At 41.4% G+C, this 19,913-nt stretch overlaps 2 protein-coding genes and 1 pseudogene across 3 annotated transcripts; all 3 read right to left on the reverse strand.

Annotated features, from left to right (window-relative positions):
* Positions 1–2,111: 2,111 nt before the first annotated feature.
* Positions 2,112–10,413, reverse strand: LOC149118537 (uncharacterized; annotated as a pseudogene). Its single transcript, XR_016206753.1, has 6 exons — positions 9,988–10,413; positions 9,833–9,899; positions 6,967–7,106; positions 5,240–6,603; positions 3,680–4,267; positions 2,112–3,602 (listed from the first exon to the last, which is right to left on the reverse strand). The product of XR_016206753.1 is annotated as an uncharacterized LOC149118537 (transcript).
* Positions 10,414–11,533: 1,120 nt separating this feature from the next.
* On the reverse strand, positions 11,534–15,250 carry LOC149118538 (uncharacterized). Its single transcript, XM_089297519.1, has one exon. The coding sequence runs from the start codon at positions 14,113–14,115 to the stop codon at positions 12,586–12,588; it is 1,530 nt and encodes a 509-aa protein (XP_089153645.1). The 5' UTR covers positions 14,116–15,250; the 3' UTR covers positions 11,534–12,585.
* Positions 15,251–15,384: 134 nt separating this feature from the next.
* LOC149118539 (uncharacterized) lies at positions 15,385–18,154 on the reverse strand. The gene has a single exon (XM_089297527.1). It carries the CDS (start codon positions 17,550–17,552, stop codon positions 16,206–16,208), a length of 1,347 nt encoding a protein of 448 aa, XP_089153653.1. The 5' UTR covers positions 17,553–18,154; the 3' UTR covers positions 15,385–16,205.
* Between the last annotated feature and the right edge of the window lie 1,759 nt (positions 18,155–19,913).

Genomic DNA, 19,913 nt, shown 5'->3' on the forward strand with positions numbered 1-19,913 from the left:
TTCCGAGTGTGCCGCATTTTTTCGGGTGTGGCGTATTTTTCCAACTGTGACGTATTTTTCAAAGTGTGCCGCATTTTTCCGAGTGTGGCGCATTTTTCAAACTGTGATGCCTTTTTCCAAGTGTGCCGCATTTTTCCGAGCGTGGCGCTTTGTTAAAAGTATTGCGCATTTTTCCGAGTTTGCCGCGTTTTTCCGAGTGTGGTGCATTTTTCCAACTCTGGCGCATTTCTCCAAGTGTGCCGCTTTTTTCCTAGTGTGGCGCATTTTTAAAAGTGTGCCGCATTTTTCCAACTTTGGCGCATTTTTCCAGAGGTTGCGCATTTTTCCGATTGTTCCGCATTTTTCCGAGTGTGCTGCATTTTTCCGGGTGTGGCGCATTTTTCCAACTGTGACGTATTTTTCCAAGTGTGCCACAGTTTTCCGAGCGTGGCGCATTGTTAAAAGTGTGGCGCATTTTTCAAACTGTGACGTATTTTTCCAAGTGTGCCGTATTTTTCCGAGTGTGCCGCGTTTTTCCGAGTGCGGTGCATTTTTCCGAGTGTGGTGCATTTTTCCGAGTGTGGTGCATTTTCCCAACTGTGGCTCATTTTTCCAAGTGTGCCGCATTTTTCCGAGTGTGCCGCATTTTTAAAAGTGTGCCGTATTTTTCAAACTGTGGCGCATTTATTGAAGTGTGTCGTATTTTTCCGCGTGTGGCGCATTTTTAAAAGTGTTGCGCATTTTTTTCCGAGTGTGCCGCATTTTTAAAAGTGTGCCGCATTTTTCCAACTGTGACGCATTTTTCCAAGTGTGCCGTGTTTATCCAAGTGTGACGCATTTTTTCCGAGTGTGCCGTATTTTTTCAAGTGTGCCACGTTTTTCCAAGTGTTCCGCATTTTTTCCAATTTTCCGCCTTTTTTTAAGTGTGCCGCAGTTTTCCAAGTGTGACCCATTTTTCCAAGTTTGACCCATTTTCCAAGTGTGACCTATTTTTTCCAGGTGTGACCCATTTGTCCAGGTGTGTTCCTTTTTTCCAAGTGTGACCCGTTTTTCCAAACCGCATTTTTTCAAGTCTAACTTATTTTTCCAAGTGTGATCTACTTTTCTAAATGTTACCCGTTTTTCGTAGTATGACCCTTTTTTCTAAGTATGATTAATTTTTCCAAGTGCGACCCATTTTTTGTGTTTGCAATTTAGCTTAAGAGCGTCTCACAAAGAGCCGTGTATCACTTAGCCTGCAAATGCTGAAGTATTTTCGGCTGTCGCGTGTCTCCGCCGAAAAATATCTCGAGCTTCGATCGCTTGAAATTCGGTATTTTATCGGCATCCAGGATCTTTTTTCCAACACTCGTCAACTTATTCCGAATAAAGTAGCAACAATAACTGTCTTTCTTTCTCGAAGATTGAAACCACGATGGTCCAAAAATATGGACTTCTACGATGTCAGCTTTGAAAAATGGAAAGGAATCACTTTCGATGAACTCTCGTGGTTTATGAAACCATTCGGGCACGGCGAATCAAATTTGGCTAGGATCGAGCGACGGTTCGCGAATTTGATTGATAGAGGCGAACAGAACATGGATTTGCCATGCTCTAGTTCGCGCCACCCGTTCTTTGATCGAATTTCGCGTGATGCATATACAGCGAAGCCTCTGGTTGTGATATTAACTATTTAAACTTTGTTAACCAGGCCATATATGGTTGGTGATCTGGTTTACCGCATCAAATTATTCAGTCGTGCTAAACGGCTCATGCACCACAAACACCCACAAATTGTGCAGTAATGGCAGATTTGTAATCTGATTAGCACAAACACCATAACGTCACCAGAAATTTGAACCCATGTCTTGCTGGGTATTTCAGAGTCTCATGAATCTCGTCATGAAAATCGTACAAGAACAGCCACGAGCAAGAAATCGAGCAAGTGCTTTCTACTATCCAGCAAGATTTATTGTCCACCAAAAAAATCATGCACAACCTAAATGTGAGAAAAGAAATTTCATACCCCAGAAAGTTGCCCAGCCCCACCCCTGAAAGGTGTAATGGTCCACCCCTGGCAGAAAGATACCATGTTGAGGTCCAAACTTAATCAAGGACTGCGTTTTACTGTAAAACAATGTGAACAAACAAAATCACAATAAATAGTTTATTTAAGACTTGACAACTCAATTAAATATTACTATATATGATTGTGTACGAAACTTCGCTCGATAAACATGATTTTCTGATCGATCAAATTAAATTCTGCAAAATTAAAAAATTGGCTGAAAATTTTTCTTTGAGAAACCAAGGTGACACTAAATTTCCTGCCCGAATCTTAGTGTTTCAAATACGTGTTCAGCGATGGTTTCAAAAATACTGGGTGAAATTTCATATTGTCCATGACGACCTAATTTCTAATTTGAAAGTTGTTTTGTATTTCACAAATATTACATAGGAAACTTAATTTTCGCAAACGAGTCTGAAAAATAACGTCAGAAAAGAATGCAATCATTTCATGAGTGACTCGTGAGTTCAAGTCTTGTCTGATTGATTCCGTAATTCTCTTGCAAATTTGTACGTAGAAAACACAAGTGTGGTCAACGAAATCTTGTCTGTTCAAACGATTGCATTTAAAAAAAAAAACATTTCAAAGTTTCCTTCATCTATATTCTCGTCAGAACCCGCGCGTGGAACTATGAAAAATTTCGGAGCTTCGTCGCTTGACTTGGGATCACCATCTTTTGATGTTTGGCTCTTAACCTTTTCCCCATCCTGCGTGACACGAATGATGCCTTCCAAATGCTGAGCCTGTTCTTTTACTCACTGTGCTCTTCCCCTTCTCCCTTTATCTGCTCGATCTCCTCGCCTCGCTTTTCCGTTGTGTCGACTTCCTGACAACCATCTTCTGCATCAACAGTTTCGAGCACGGTAATGTCACTGCCCGCCAACTCCTGCTCTAGCTCTTGTTTGGATTCCGCCGATGTAGTTTGCAGGCGCTCCTCGATAAACAGTTTTTCTCGTTTGACCAAACCAGACACACTTTGGTTGTCCTGGTTTTCTTCTGCACATTGCTCAACTTCCGAATTACTTGTTCGCTCGATTTGATATCGCAGTTGTCCTTGATCTTCAACTGGCAGAACGGCCTCCTTGTCAAGAACCAACTCGCTGTCTTTACCATCGTCTTTTTCAACATCTTTGTCTGACTCTTGATCTAATGGCTGTAGCCTTCCCTCGATCAACTGCTTGTGGCGTTTCACTAGACCTTTCTGAAGGACGTTCTCCGCATCCTGTTCACTTCCCTTGTCTTCTATATCCTCCGGCACTGCAGAGGTTTCTTGTGCTCCCGAGGCGCCAGTTTTCAGTGCTTGCGTGGCGCTCAGCTCATCCTGTTGTGAATCAGTAGCCACACGTCTATCCCCTTTCAAAGGAGATGCGCATGCGTCCTGGTCAACTGTACGTTCAGTTTCGTTTCCAGTCTCTTTCTCGACTTTCTTCTCGTACTCTTGATCAAGAGGCGTTATTTTCCCTTCGATTAACAACGTGTGACGCTTGACAAGACCTTTCGGAGGGACGTTGTCTATGTCGTGTCCGCCCTCTGTGCTTTGCCCGTCCTTGCTGTGCTTTGCCCGTCCTTGGACAACTCAAAGGGCTTTGCTGTTTCTGAATTACTCTTCTCTTTGGCCTCCATACCAGAATTCATATTTTGTACGACATTCACCTCTGTCCGTTCTATATGGAGGGCTGCACTGTCCGTTTCACCTTCTGAAAGAGATGAAGATGTTTTCTGACCGACTGCAAAATGGCTTTCTTGTCCATCTGGTCTCTCGACACTATTTTCAATCTCTTGTTCCAACGGCTGCAGCTTTCCTTCAATTAACAGTTTGTGTCGTTTCACTACACCTTGCTGAACAATGTTTTCTGAATTTTGTTCACTCTGTTCGTCTTGTTTGTCCTCTAGCAATTCAGACGTTACTGCTTTTTCTAGAGTAATCTCTGAAGGCTCTGTGCCATCTTGTGAAATAGCACGATTTTCCTGCTCCGTATAGGCGTCCGGGCTCCTTGTTTTTCCCTTTGATACAGATAAACTTACTTCTTCATCGACCTCTCTGGCCTGTTGGTCGCCATTTCCTTTTTCTAACTCCTCTTGGTCCAAAGGTTGTAGCTTCCCTTCAATAACGGATTCTACGCTAGCACTCACATTGTGCGCAACAGACGGCGTCAATACAACCGGTTGCCTGCTCTCCAGTGTTCCTGTTGACTGCGAATCGTTGACGGCAAATCCTGAAGACTTCATGCTCACCATTCGCTGGTGGCAAAACTACCAATCACAATCAAGAATTCTCGATCCGCCGAACGAGTATATAATACCAAAAACATATGCCAGGTGCGGAGTGTTACCGAGCATTGGTCTCTACCACTCCCTGTTATCGGCAACTGATGAGATCTAGAAGGATCGAAACCGCGGTCTTGCCTGATCTACAAGGCTACGAGCCTCCTAACAAAATAGAGACTATTAACAGTCTCAAGAAACCTGACAGCATCGCAAATAAAAGCAATGACAACCACAACGTGGAGCTGGATGAACAATCATAGGAAGAACTCCTAAATTCAGAGCTTTTGCCTGAACAAAACCACACAATATCATAAACAACACGCAAAAAAGTCCACAGACTTGCGCGTGAACACCTACATTTGCAGTTCCAGAACGAACAAACTGGAAGGACAAAAAGCTCGATGAAATTGATCCAAGAAGCATAAGAACGTCTCTTTAAGACAGACTCATAGCTTTCAACAAGGAAAGCTACAGCTATCTCTGGCGAAGCCGGACAAAGATAAATGACACCCGTGATAACAAGCAGCATAACTTGCAACAATAAATCAAACAGCCGGGCCCGACGTAATAATACAAAATACAAGTAACCAACATGCTCACGGAATATTTCAAACTTTGTCCCTCCAGAGCTAATATTTAGAGAGCTTAAAACATATCTTGCAATCAAATGAGCCAAAAAAAGTAGCACGTGACCAAAAACAGAGGTGTCAAACTCAACAAATTACACGCGGATAACAGCGGAAACCACGCAGACCTATGACCTCTAACGGCTCTACTCTGGTGAAATGTCCTCCTAAAAACAGGATCATTGCTTAGCGAAATATTCAAAGATCCCCCTATCGTACAATACAAAAAAAAAGGGGGCAGATCCTCAAAGATATACTAGTTCGAGCAAAACTCTCAAAGCGGCTATGACACGTGGATAGGAGTTGTGTAGGCTTGTCAACCCATTGTTATCGCTCTCCAGTGTTCCTGTTGACTGCGAATCGTTGACGGCAAATCCTGTGAGTCTTCCTCAAGTACAAAGACACGAGTTTTTAGTTTGATTTTCCCAGTAAAAGACTGTTCACTGATCTGTTCAGAGTCTACCTCATTAGCCACAGTGTTCTTATCTTTCGGCAAGATTCCGTCTTCGTCATCAACCAGAGCGTTCTTCATTCGTTCCCCTGCTTTTTCAACATATGCTCGCGGATCTTGTTCTTTCTTCGAAGCAGATATTCTCCGAACAGTCACCTCCTTCTTCATATCCTCGTTAACCTTTTTAACAAGCGCTACGACGTTAACACCTCTAAGCTCGTCTTCCAATTCTCCTGCGGTTTGTACTAATTCTGAACCAGCATCAACAGCAAGAGAGCCTTCGACTTCGTCTCCTTCTTGTTTCGGGCTTTTCCCTTCATCACTACCGCCTCGCCGAAGCAACGCCCGCCTTTTCAAACTCTCCCGATGCTTCAATTCGTATCCTTCTTTGTGCTTCTTTACAACGCCCGGTTCGGGTTCTTCGTTTGGCATACTCTCGTCTTGTTCCTCTTCGGTGATTTTTTCGCCTTCTACAGGCGCACACTCAACCCCTACTTCATCCTTCGACGTCAAAGCAGCATTACCCCCAAGCTCTGGCACGTCATTGACACCTTCAAACTTTCTCGAATACCGTTTGACAAATCCGCTTTCAAGTACACCATGCAAGTCGCTCGGTCGGAGACCTTCAAAAGTGTTCTTTACGTCTTGCAAATCGCTCGTCTCTGGGTCATCCAAGCCCAGAATTTGCTTCTTTTTTCGCTCGAAGTCCTTGAGATTTTCGTCGCTTGCGGACCTAGCTTTCGAGTCCAATTCTTGTAATTCCTTGTTCCACGCTCTCGTAAAGAGCATGACCTACGAAAGTTTCCGATAGATTCCTTATCCTTTCCTTTCTTCTTTTGGTCATCATTTGACAAAGTAGGATCTGAACTAACTCTTTGTAGCGAAGTCTTTACTGGATTCAACGGTCGACTCTGGGTCCGGACCAATTGAGGGCACTCGTCGAGGGCACACGTTCCGCCTTGTTCCTTCCCTCGACGAGCTCACCTGTACTGTCCGAAGTCGCCCGAAGTACACCGAGTTCTTTGATACTGTCGTCGGACTACTCCTTGTGTTTTAAAAAGGACTCAGTTTCTATCGGTACATTACCAACAGTGTCCACGCTTTCTACATGAGGACCCGTCTGGGGCTGCTTGTCAGTCTCGTCAGCAGTGTTCGAAGACTTTTCTCTCCGCTTCTTTACAGCTGCGGCGCTGTTTGACACCTCTACATCAGCCCAATGGTCACGCCGTTTGCTAAAACAACCACACAAAAAAAACAAACAGTGAACTCGAGTAAGTCCATAAACTGCAGGATCTTTCAAGGTTAGACCACTACCTTGTGGAGTGACACTCGACAAAAACCCTAAAGACAATTAGCAGGAAGTCTAGATACTAGATTGCAAAAATCTCGTTGCTGCGGGTCGCTTTGAGAGTCAGGAGTGATGACAATTGAATGGGTGTATTGGCAGACAAGCTGGCGTAGCCTGTACGACTTCCTACAAAAACGATTTGCGTCACTACCAAACTACGTTTGTTGGCGTTTTGGATAAACGTACTTGTCAGTTTAAAGCGAGTTCTCCTGTGGTTGGATTATTTTTTTTTAATTAGGCCAGTTACCTCGAAATCAAAATTCTTTCATACGTAATAAGCTGCTTCCGAAATCCTGCGTTCGGCTGCACAACACTTCTTCGTGCTTTGACGTACTTCATCGTATCACCTAACGACCAGTCATACTCCTTCATGCCATACGCTATCACCTGATACAAAATGAGAAATAAAACTCAGTCAGCTAAGAACAGCACGGATTCGTTCATTCGCTTAGTCGTTCCCTCATTTGTTTGCACGCTCAGTTGGTCCGTTAATTAAAAATCTGTACATTAAACTTAAGGACGTTCGCGCTAATTGTTTCTGCGCATCCTTACTGTGCACGCAAATTTACACGCCACGTCAGACAGTCATGAGTAATTCAAAAATAATAATTATTTTTGAATTGCTGACTTATTTACTTTTTCAATTGCTTTCTCTATTAATTTTTAAGTGCGTGGCAGCTTGATGGTGATTGTTTAACTCATACGCATGGGAAGCATTCGACATTATAAACTGAATAATCTCAAGATAGTCAGTCAAATATTTTTCATTGAAATTTATATCTGTTTGGATAAAAATTGTTTCGTCTCCAAAATTTGGCCTGGGAAAACAGATGTCATTTTGCATTCAAAGTTTAGTTGTCAAAACCACTGGAAGTGGACTACTTCAAAAGTTAGCAGTTTACTAGTTTTTGCAGTGTTACCAATTTTCCTATTTTTATAACACTTTTAGTAGTCATAGTTGTTAATGCTTCCTTTGTTTATCTTAGTTTACTTTGTATATTAAGTGGATCTGCAAGCTCATTAGCCCAAACTGATATTACATAAAATTTTAAAATTTTTTACATAAAATTTTCAAGCACTGCAAAAGTTACAAGAACTAGCTCTATGTAGGCGCAGTGACAGTCTTATTGTTGCCACTCTATCATAATTTATTTATCTTCTTCACCAAATTTATTAATTACTTTCAACACTCACCAAAACGTTTAAATATGACACTACTTGATTGCAGAAAAAAGTTTGAGTGGTAATGTCATTGAAGAATTAGCCAAAATTAATTTTGGTTTAACACCTAAATGCTTTTTTTTTTTTTGGAATAGGGCTATTTTTGTTTTCGAAAGGCTTATTTTCATGTCATTTTCAATTTCTCAATTTTTGATTCAGTTATTACTGGCTTATGATAATATTTGTAAACTTTAGACAAAAGTTAGATTAACAGTTTGCATTTTACGTTTAACTTGTCACTAGTTTCTCTTGTTTTCCGTTATTTTATTTTATTTTATTTTAATCTAGAAACAGCATCTTTTATTGATAAGTTAATAAAGATGGTGAATTTTAAGCTCGGTAATGAAACGTGAAGGTGAATTAATCAACCTGACACGAGCGTGGGACGAAGAAAAATTCTGAGTCCCCGACAGGAATCGAACCCATGACCTCCCGAACACCTGGCAGGCGCTCTATCCACTGAGCTACGAGCACTCATGGAGAGCAAGATCATTTAACTGAGTTCAGCATCTTTTATTCTTTCACATAAGTATATTAAATACATAAGTATATTAAATAATCCTTTTTGCTTAGCCTGATCAAAAGGATCAGTGTCAGCATGAATTACTTTCATAATGCAGACTGTTGATGAGCAGCAGTTTAATTTAAATTGATTTGTCCAGATTTCTTGGTTCTTTCTTGGTGTTGCAAGTCGTCATATTTTGTGTGCTCCTTTAGGCCTCCTTTAAGTTTTTTTCAGTACTTAATTCACTCAACAAATTGTAGGTTTTTTGTACTTTTTTCTTATTTAAGCTAGTAGGCTTTTTTTGCTTGGTACCCTAAACACACACCCTCACAGACTATTTGGTCTGGACGTGTATCACCAACAAACAGCCATTTGTTTCTTCATTAGTTTAGTTATATTGCTAATGAGCTTGCATGTATCTACTAAAAATGTTAGATTATTATTTAATTCCAGGATAGAAGGTGGCACAGACACCAAGACACAAATCTAGCCAATCACGTCCCTGCTGGGTTGTGGAAGTTCTGCCTCTGAGAAGGTGTGTGTTTCTGATGTCCTCTGAAATATTCCAACTGAGAAATCCTGGGAAACTTTATCTGATCCTGACAGTTTGAGTACTTGGTAGAGTCGGCCATTTGCTCCTAAGTGGGGTGGACAGTGTGAAGGAAGGTGAAAGTTTGCTTCTCATGTCTTCAGTGTTTCACTTAATTTGTCACAATACTACGCCATCAGTTCTGGTCCAGAAAGATGCTTTTTTCAGTCAATGTATCAGGAAATGTTCCACAACCAAGGACGTAAAACAGAGGTGCTGAATTGTGGAATTGAATTAAACAACTCTCCAGAGTAACATCACGTGAGATGAAATAGGTCAACAAACAAGCTGAATAACCATAATTAACTAAAACCTTTCGCAATATTTACATTTTTAAAACAAAACTAAACCTTTTTTCGCCATAATGATCGGCCAATTTCTTTCATCCAAATTAAAGAGAGAAACCTGACATCGGTAGCTTCACAGATGAGAGACATTTAGCGACTTCTGCTCTTTGGTGAAGTTTGTGGAATGACGGTCGGTCGGAGGTTTGGTCGGGAGGTCAGACTGGCTGATTCTGTGTTCAGTTCTTTCTTTGATTTCAACGGCGATGCACTGGAATTAAGCGCCATACTTTAAAGCTCAAGCTGATTGTAAACAGGATTGTAAACAAGCTCATCTCCACCCACACAAGTACAATGCTGCAAGTTTGTCAGTTCATGTTCCTCTAACATGGTAGAAAGCCATAATAAATTCTGATGGGTTTCACATGCAACGTTTATGTGCTTATTATCTATCCTAGTATTTGTTATATCAACCAGTGAGGAAATCACATTGTAAACCAATTTATAATTATACCTTCGTCTGGAGGTCTTCAGAGGTTGTCAACAAACAGACAACCGTCTCCATATTCCATCTCGTGACTCTGACAAGCGAAAATGTAAAGCAGATTAGCTTATGTCTCACATCAAGTAACATCACTGGTTCAAGCCGGTTTCAAACAAGGAGCTAACCTGTGAAATTCCGAAACACTAAATTTCCCACCATTTTTCTTGCACATGTGCCAAAATGGAGGAGACGAACTACACTCGCAGAGATCACTGGGAAACAGCCGGGAGTAGGGGGTGGGGGGTGCAGGGAGGGGACGGGAAATAGGATTAGGCACCCGGGATTATGCAGCAGGTCCCTGGTATGGAATCCCAACATTTCCAACAATTTAATGATGGTAACTAGACTTAGGAGGGCAAAGAAAAATTTTACATCTTAACTGAATATTGCGTCTAAATAAACTGAAAGGATTGGAGATCTCAGCGGGGAGGCCAGGGTATACCCCTTATGCACAGGAGCATATTCTCCTGGGCCGGGTTGTTCAAAGCCAGATCAAGCTAACCCAAGGTTAGCGAGAATTTTGAGTTCAATTTTGTAACTTTTCGGTGAGGTTTTCTGTTTATATTGTTTGTTCTTCAGTTTTGAGTTTGAATAATCTCAAATTACACAAAACATAAACAGTTAAAAACATTTTGATACAAGAAAAATCAACTCTTCGGTTAACTTTTAATCTTGGGTTAGCGTTAACCGGCTTTTGATCAACTCGGCTACTTGAACACTAAGTTTCCCGCTTTTCGCCGACGAAACACCACCTATAGCCTGCGAACGCAGACGTATTTCCGACTGTAACTTGGTTCCGCCGGAAATATCCGTAACCCTCGTATGGAATGTCAAAGTAACTGGTATGTTGTCGGTGCTAATTTCGAGGTGAACCCTCTTTGACTTCTTCCTTGTGTTTATGGATTACTTATTTGACAATATGCGTCAGGCTTACAAGTACTCTAAACCAGAATCCAAATATTTCTGATGTATCCTAGAGGACGTGGCATTCTTTGTTGTTTATTCTTGATTAAATATTCCCAGAAAGCTCTTCGATTGTGTACTGATCTGCATGCAAGCCAGAGTTTTAAATAATTTTTAGACAGAAAAACTTGTCGTTATTGAGACTTCCGTGAGTAAACTGAGGGGGGGGGGAGCAAGGGGGGTCTCGTCACGAAGTCACGATGGTAAATTTTCGATTCACGAATCACTAAGGCCACGGAAAAAATCTGATCACAATCCAGTGAAATTCAGCTACGAACTCAACTTTAGACATTCACGATTTATTTCTTATCTATTCACGATTCACAGCCAAGGACTTTTGCATTTCACGCCTCAAGGAATACACTTCAATCATGATTCACGGAACAGTTTTTTATCAACTCACGATTCACAGAGCACAAAAAAACCGGATATACGAAAATACACTTGCCCCCCATCTAAACTTGAATGCAGTGACCTTTTTGTCCGTCAGTAGAACAAGGCGCCTCACAACGTTGAACTTATAATGTTATTTCTGTATTTACATGAAAGCTGAGCCTCGAAACAAAAGACTTAAAAAGTCTAGAAGGGAACGTCCCTTCATATGGTGGTTTTGTTCTTTGTACTTTCGGTTTCACAGATTGAGTGCTTAAAAATTGTTTATACTGGTCGATCTATGAAGTGACAGTTTCAAGGCATAAATTTCTCCAATTTAAGGATATACGAGCAATTTTATTTTATTTCATTTATGATTCCACGTATTTACAGTTTCCCTTCCCAACCGTGCTACTTTCATTTTGGAGTAAAGAGATAATCGAATCAATTTGCTATTAACGCCAAAATTGGCCACCGGTCGCTCGGTATCCTGGTTATTATTGGAACGATTGGTTTTGTTTTCCATTTTCTCGTTTCGAGCAAAGACAGAGAGCTGATTGAGGCGCCATAGTGTTTGGTTCCTGGGGAGACGTCATCATCCAGCGCTGCCTCAGACTCCCTAACCGCTGTGGCGTAACAAGCGCGACTTAGAAAGGGCATAGTCGCGAATCCAACCACATTCGCCCAAATGCGAAAAAAAAATTTGGGGTTAGGTGCACTTTAAGTCAAGCAATGAACCGAAGGTAAACTTAAGTAATGTTAATCTGGTTCAAACTCTTCATCCACCAATAGTTTCACCCTTAAGTAAATGCAACGCTCATCTTTTCTATAATCGTTTATCTTTTACGAAAATTGCATAACGTCAGAGTAAATATTATTTGTACTAACAACAAATTTGGGCTTAAAACATTCAAAATTTCACATTTAGTTTGTTATGTGCTCACAAAATTTCTTCGTCGGTTCTTATTGAATTATCCGATTATATATGGCTCCTGATTATCAGGATTAAAAAACGAGTCACGGGCTGAAAGACGGTCCAGTTGGGTTAACCGATAACCGTAAATCGGCCAAAAAATCAAGCGGTTAGGCATAAAAATTGAAAAATTTTAACCGATAGTCGTTAGAAGAAGTTAACGGTAAAAAAAATTTCTGGTGACAATAATGAAATGATATTAACCGTTAGCCGTAAAAAGACCAAAATTTTAACCGTTAGTCGTAAAAGCCATCACCCCATTGAAACCCTTCTGAAAGGGATCTTAGTCGAGGTTTATGCGATAAATTTGTATCTATGGAATATTTTAATTTTTTGGCGCAGACTTCTCCTGTTAGGTTTATTGTCTAAATGTACACATTGTTCATCTCCGGAGAAGTTCCATAAAATCCGCCTTTTATCCTGAATTCGACCCACTGGCACTGTAGGCGGCTTCGCTGCTTGAAAGTTCGAGTTCTTCGGTGAAAACTAGGTGAGAATGAAGTTTCTTCTCAAACAACTCCATCATCCCTCGTAGAGTGTTTAATTCGGTGTCAAATTTGTTCAAGGAAGCGAGTTTGAAAGCCTCCTCGACTGTCTCTTTGGCCAGGTTGTATGACCCTTGACGGTAAAACTGATCCGATCGAGTTTTTAAGAGCTGGATCCACGTACTTATGGGGAGACCGTCACCAAGTTTGAAGTGAACAATATCCAGGTGTTCTCGAGCTTGTTTGATGTCGCAGGGTGGAATGGTTTTCTCTTGAATCCGCGCGGCAGTTGAACAGCAGTCTAGAAGTATCGTTGCAAGTTTAATGTGAGCGTACCTTTCCCTTTTAATCCGAACTCTCAATCGGTGATCTCGTTGACTGAAAGAGAGAGCTTTCTCAAAAGAGCATCTCGCGTTATCCCGCGTGGCGTAACGAGCGCGAGCATTTCTCGTGTCATCCGGTATCAGGGTCATGTAATCCAACCATAAGCAGCCATAGGTGTAGTACAGGTCAGCCCAGTCTTCTGGTGAGTCGTACTGCTGCAAGAGATGTTCGCTGCGTCGAAGATATTCAAACAGCAGGGTTAATTTGAATTTTCTGTACTTCTCTTCTCTCCTCATGTGAGCCGCAAGTACATAGAAGGCTCTGGCCGATATGACATCTCCAAATAGAGCTTGACCATTTAGGTCAGATTCCGTGACTGAAATAAGTATTTTCTTCGCTGATTTGGATTTGTTTTCGTACGAGAGGGCCACTGCTTGTTCTATTTTCAAGATTAGAACCATGTCAGCATTTTTTGTATCTTCATAGTAATGAATTTTCTCCATGGCAAGGCGCTTGTGTTGGACAAACATTCCGTTGTCTTGACAAAGCTCGAGCGTTTTGAGGAGTCGCTCGCCCTCTCTATGCTTTCCACTAAAATCACCTTGTACCTTGATTGAGGCCATCGGTAGTTCAACACGGGCAACACTTGTTTCACCCGGGTTAGTGTGTTCTCTTTCTTTTGTTTCGCTCAAAGGCTGAACTTGGCAGTCCACTAGCCCATTTGCTGTCTGAGTTTGGGTGCAATCTGCTCCCTTTGGACCGCTGTCTGATCTAACCTCGCCTTTGTTGAAAACCTGCAGGTGAAATTCGACTTTTTCTCTCACTCCCTTTTGTCGATCACTACGATCGTCAGAGTAGGGTTCTTTTGGACCATTCTCGCCCTGAAGCCTGTCTCTGTCGCAGTAGTGATTGCTGGTGGCTTGCTGTGTGTGTGACTGGCTCACTAGAATGATGCTACAGTCTGCGAGTGTTACGTTCAAAGTGTTTGCGACCGTCTCAAATTTTGCTCGAGCGATAATCGGTGCATTAGGAAGAAACTTCGGTGACAAGCCTTTCCCATCGTAAGAAGATGGCTGTCCATGGTGTGTGTTGTCTTTAGGGAGATCTTCAGCGAGGCAAGATGCCATTTCTGTCATGGTTTCGTGGTTCTTCGACGATGTTGTTTTGACGGTCCTGCCTCCCCAGTTTCACGTTTTTGCTCTTGTTTTGGCTGCTTCTTTCGTGTATGATTTAACAACGTCCACGAGAATCTTTTTAAAGGTTGTCCTGATTCGAGTGCGGGCGACAGGTTCTAGGAGTTGTAGTCGACAAATGAATTTTCCATCGATGGAATCGGTGCGAAAAAAGCTTCAGAGGCATAATATCAACGCAATTTATTAGTAATTCGAGCCTTTTTAACAATATTTATCTCGCATCCGAAAGGGGAAGTCCCTTTACATATGTGATTTAAATCTCCGTCAAAAAGCCGTCATGTGAGTCATTGGACATGACACTATTTCCATGCCGAGGATATTCTTAAATATCACAAAAAAAAAAAAAAAGAAAAACAAATCAATCCTTAGCCTTGCGTGACGGATTCAAGCCAAGTTGCCCTGCGTTGTCAATATGCTGTTTTGAACGGAAAACTTCGTAAAGTTTAAAGCCTGGTTCTCATATCCCGCCGACCCAGCTGCGACGTCGGCGATCTGTTCCAGCGGGTCCCCGGCGCATCTGCGATGGATCACCGATGTACTCAAATTGGCGCGAAATGCAAATCGAATTGGCGCAATTTTCAACCATTCCACCTGTAAATATGGACCGAATCGTCGTACTGGAGTACGTTGCGTCCGCAGATGATGTTCACATAAAATAATTTTATCGCCGACAATCGCCGACAACCGCCGGTTTGCCTGCGAAGTTGAACTCAGCTCAATTTCGCAGGCAAGCCGCAGGCCAATGCCCAGGACAGATTATGATTCGGCGATTAAGTTCACATATGCCGTAACGGTGTTCCAGGCCCTAACCCTAGCCCTATCGGCGGCATATCAGAACCAGGCTTAAGGACCTGTTTACAAGGAGGGAGGGTTACCCTAGCTAGCGGGTAACCCTAGCTGCTGGGCAATAGATAGGGTAACCCTACAACCCGGGACAACTTAATGCGCGGTTACACTCAAATGGTCCAGAAGTGTAGCAGCTCTCGTAAGCTTGTAATTCTCTTCATTGTTGGCAGCTGTTATTGATTTAGGGCTAGGGGCATTGTTTCTGTTGTTTGTTCTATTGTTCTCTCAAAGTGTAGCAAGTCATTCATGTGAGACCTTACGAGAGCTGCTACATCACCCAAATGGTCTGGGTAGCCGGGTTAACCCTACATGGTGTGTTTACAAGGGAAAAAGTTAACCCGCCTGCCAGGGTAACCCAACAACAACAGCGACAACGACCATTTATTTTAGTATTCCCATATGAGTACATGGTATTACCTAAAACAAATAAAAAAAATGATGTTCATAATAATAATACAGCTAAAAAAAATAGATAAAAAACAAAAATGTAACTAAATCACAATAATTTAATTGATTAAGTAATAGAATTCTGTCTAATCCATGTATGAATGAATATAGGCGGCTGTAAGTCTACAAATATACGGGTCAACATTATTGAAAAATCTATCATCTAAAACATCAAAATGATTGTATTTTCTATTTATGTCTTCAAAAAATTTCAAGCGTAAATTATCGTAAAGGTGACAGGAGAGTATAAAATGCAATTTATTTTCAACTTCATTCAAATGACAGAAAGGACAAAGTCTAAGATTTTCTGGGGTCTTGGGAATAGACCATTTTCGTATTCTCAGTAATGGAGAGATTATCAAGGTAAGAGAGTGAATCCCCCATATAGGCCTTCTAACCGAGATAATCCCTCTTAAGTTATACTGCGTGCGATGAAATGTGTCTGATGCCTTGTGCTAAGGCCGAAGAAAAAAAGAGAAGAAAAGTGCGAGTGCTAGGTTGACCCGCTCCCTAAAAGGGAAGTTTACATCGTGCCCTTGTACTTTGTACTTCCGGTTTCACAATTAAATTGTAAAACAAAAGTTCAGGCTTGATGAAATGCAGCTTTCTTACTAAAACACAGTTTCTATTCCTTTTTCTGATATGAAAATTTCATGACGTCAGATTGAACATTGATGTAACTTTCAGCTATACAGATATACGCGTTTTTCATCTTCGCATGTTCGAATTTATATACGTCTCTATTCTGAATTCGACCCACTGGCACTGCACGCGGCTTCGCTGCTTGAAAGTTCGAGTTCTTCGGTGAAAACTAGGTGAGAATGAAGTTTCTTCTCAAACAACTCCATCATCCCTCGTAAAGTGTTTAATTCGGTGTCAAATTTGTGCAAGGACGCGAGCCTGTAAGCCTCCTCGACTGTCTCTTTGGCCAGGTTGTATGACCCTTGACGATAGAACTGATCCGATCGAGTCTTCAAGAGCTGTATCCATGTACCCATGGGGATATATTTGCCAAGTTCGAACTCAACTTTGTCAAGGTGTTTCTTAGCTCGTTCGATGTCGCAGGATGGAATGGTTTTCTCTTGAATTCGCGCGGCATTTGAACAGCACTGTAGGAGTATTGTTGCAAGTTTGATGTATGCGTACATTTGCCTTTTAATCTGAACTCTATATCGAGGATCCTGTTGGCTGAAAGTGATAGCTTTCTCAAAACAAAGTTTCGCGTTATCCCGTGCAGTGTTGTGGGCACACCTGTTATCCGGTATCAGGCTCATGTAATCCAGCCAAAGGCAACCATAGGTCTGGTAGAGCTCAGCCCAGTCTTCTGGTGAGTCGTGCATTTGCAGCAGAAATTCGCTGCGCCTGAGATATTCAAAGAACTTAGCCATTAATCTTCGAGGTCTTTCCATAGGGTCAGCCACTCTCAAAAAGTAGGCTCTAGCCATTAATATGTTCGGATTTGTAACTTGACACGTCTGGTTTTTGACTGATATTATAACTGAAGTAAACATGCTCTTGCTTTTCGTGAATTCTTTTTGGTACGAAAAAGCCACTGCTTGCTCTATTTTCAACGCTAAAGACATGTCGGGATGTTTTCCGTCCGCGAAACTTTGCATACGCGCTGTGACATCGCGTTCATGGTCTTCAAACTTTGCATTGTCTTGGCGACTCTCAAGTCTTGACAAGATCTTCTCACACTGAATTCCTTTTAGGAATCCTTGTATCTTGATAAGAGGCAGTGGACGGTCCACCCAAGCTTTTAGGATTTCACCCGAATCAGCCCGAGTACGGAGTTGTGCTTCGTCAGAAGGCTGTCGATGGTTTTCGACCGGTTTCGAAGCTTGTTCGGTGTTTGACTTGCCGACTGCAACAGCATTGAAGTTAGATAGAGTCATGTGTATAGTGTTTGCGACGGTGTCAATAGTTGCTTCAGCGATACCCCATGCAGAATCTGCAGCAACACACGTAATTAACGAGCCATTCTCATCGCTACAAGATGGCTGTCCGTGGTCTGTGCTTTGGTTTGATATGTCTTCAGCGGGGCCGCATGGGAATCTCATCCCTCTCCACGTTTCTTGATTCGTCATGTTTACGTTATGGTAATACCTCTTTGATTTCAGCCTTTGCTCGAAGAGACTTACGTGCTGGAGACGTTTGCCACAAGCCAAAGATGTCTCCACCGAATATGAGTCCTTTGTTTATCTGATCAAAATTTTCCAGACATATCTATAAGTTTGTGCTCATCTGAGTACAAGCCAGAGTTTCTTGGAGTTCTCATAGATAGAAAAGCCTTTCGTTTACGATAATCCTGAGAATAGGATTGAATACAGCGATGTTTTTCTCTTACCTACTGCACAGCTACATAATTCCACTCGATATTCGAAGAGACAAGGAGAATTTGCATGTAAGTCGAGGATCTATGAAAGGGGAAGTCCCATCAGTACTCTCCCAATCGCTTTCCGAGAAAAAGCTGTGACGCGAACCTCAACGTATCACGTCATTTCTATTTTGGGGGACCTTCATGAGTTTGACCACATTTCCAATTAAAAAACACCGAGAAGAGAGTTGAAAATACGACGCGCAGCGGAGTATTTTCGACGAACTTCGAGGTGTCTGGAAATGTGGTCAAACACGGTCTTGAGTGTTTGATATATCTTCTCAATCGAAACTAAAACTAAGGAGAAAACGGTGAAATAAACTTCCTTTGTCTAAACTTGATTCATTATTCATGAGTTTGAGAAATAATATTCTGGAAACAAAGACTGACTTGAAGGTATACTTTGAACTTGAATTTTTTTCCCTGTTGTCAGGGTGATTATATTCAAGAAAGGTGTTACCAATGTGATTAAATAGTCGACCTTACTCTTCTCATGAGATGCAAGGATAGTATTGACTTCGTGCACGGAGCGTGCGGAAATTGAAAATAAACAATTTTTCTCACTGTTTTTCTGTGTAGATCAGTAGGTCTCGTGGTAAAATACATACATCAAAATCAGGCTCGTGGAGAAAGTTGTTAAAAATATTAACGTTTGAAAAAATGTTGATACTGTTTTATAGTTTTAACCAATTTTGAAAGGGAAAGTAACTTTTCTCACATCAAGTGGAGTATCCAGATGACTTATTCACCGTATTGTTTCTTCTACAATGCTAACCCGTCTTAATTGCCGGTAGGAGGCGCGGCGGCCTCAGAATGTTTACATCTCCTTTGTAGGTATTTTAATGTAAATTTTCCCTCTCTTTCATAACTTGGCTATGATCTCTTTTCTCGGAAATTATAATTTTCATGATTAATTAGTAATAAGACTTCGTGTCGTCCAATTCGGTCTGTAATCATACTCGTGATAAACAAATCGGACTCCCGCTGCGCGGTCGTCCGATTTTGTTATCACTCTTATGATAACAGATCGAATTGGACTCCACTCAGTCCTATTACCATTACAAAGTTTTGCGAATGGAATAAAGGTTAGTAACAGGAACGCTGCTTCCGAAATTTATTCAGAATTTTTTTACTTATGCTGAAGGCTATGAAGTCCGTGTTTCTCTCTGTATTTTGCTAAATGAAAACTATTGCTTGATTTAAGCCGCTCTTTATTAGGTAATTTTTTTCATTTCGGAAAGATTTCATAATGGATTTCATGTGCATGTAGGTACCGTTAAATTTGCTACCCAGTTCAAGGAGTTCCCCTGTAGCCCCGTGGTTACATATCCGAGCTTTGGTTCGAAAGGGCCTGGCGTTCAGTCCCCGCAGAGGGATTTTTGTTGCACTATACTGATGTTTTTTCCTACAGTCTCTTTTTTTTCGACCCTTTTAAATCAAATTAGGTGTGAAAAGACCTTTTAAGGAAGGACATCAAACCTGGCTGACAGTAAATTATACCCATCTTGCCATATTTCTTTTCATTTAAGCCGCTCTTTATTAGCTTGTTTCCAATAGGCAAAGACCTGCAAAAGTACTGATCTTACTTGGGAGGTCATTTTTTTTCCATTTGGGAAAGATTTCATAATGGATTTCAAAAAAACTCTATAACTTAAGCGAGGTCTTTCATAATTTTCATACCACATATTCCAAATCAAGTTTGGGCTGTCAGTAAAAACTACATTTCGTGTGCATATAGGTATCGTTAAATTTGCAACCCAATAGCCCAGTGGTTACATTTTCGAGCTTCGGTTCGGAAGGGCCTGACGTTCAGCCCTCCACAGAGGGACTCCGCATTTTTCTTTTCATATTTTTGTTGGACTACATTGATGTTTTTTTGTACAATCTTCTTTTTTTGACCCTTTTTGACCAAATTAGGTGCGAAAAGACCTTTTACGGAAGGAAATCACACCTGGCTGACAGTAAATTATACCCGTCTTGTCATGTCTCTTTTCATTTAAGCCGCCCTTTATTAGCTTGTATCCAATAGGCAAAGATCTGCAAAAGTACTGATCTTACTTGGAAGGTCATT

The sequence above is a fragment of the Orbicella faveolata genome, unplaced genomic scaffold, assembly GCF_042242905.1.
Source record: "Orbicella faveolata isolate gen_17 unplaced genomic scaffold, um_ofav_v1 contig_1, whole genome shotgun sequence".
Taxonomy (NCBI): domain Eukaryota; kingdom Metazoa; phylum Cnidaria; class Anthozoa; order Scleractinia; family Merulinidae; genus Orbicella; species Orbicella faveolata.

Coding starts and splice junctions, on each gene's coding strand:
- LOC149118538 (XM_089297519.1), bottom strand. CDS start 14,115: ATGACAGAAATGGCATCTTGCCTCGCTGAAGATCTCCCTAAAGACAAC.
- LOC149118539 (XM_089297527.1), bottom strand. CDS start 17,552: ATGACGAATCAAGAAACGTGGAGAGGGATGAGATTCCCATGCGGCCCC.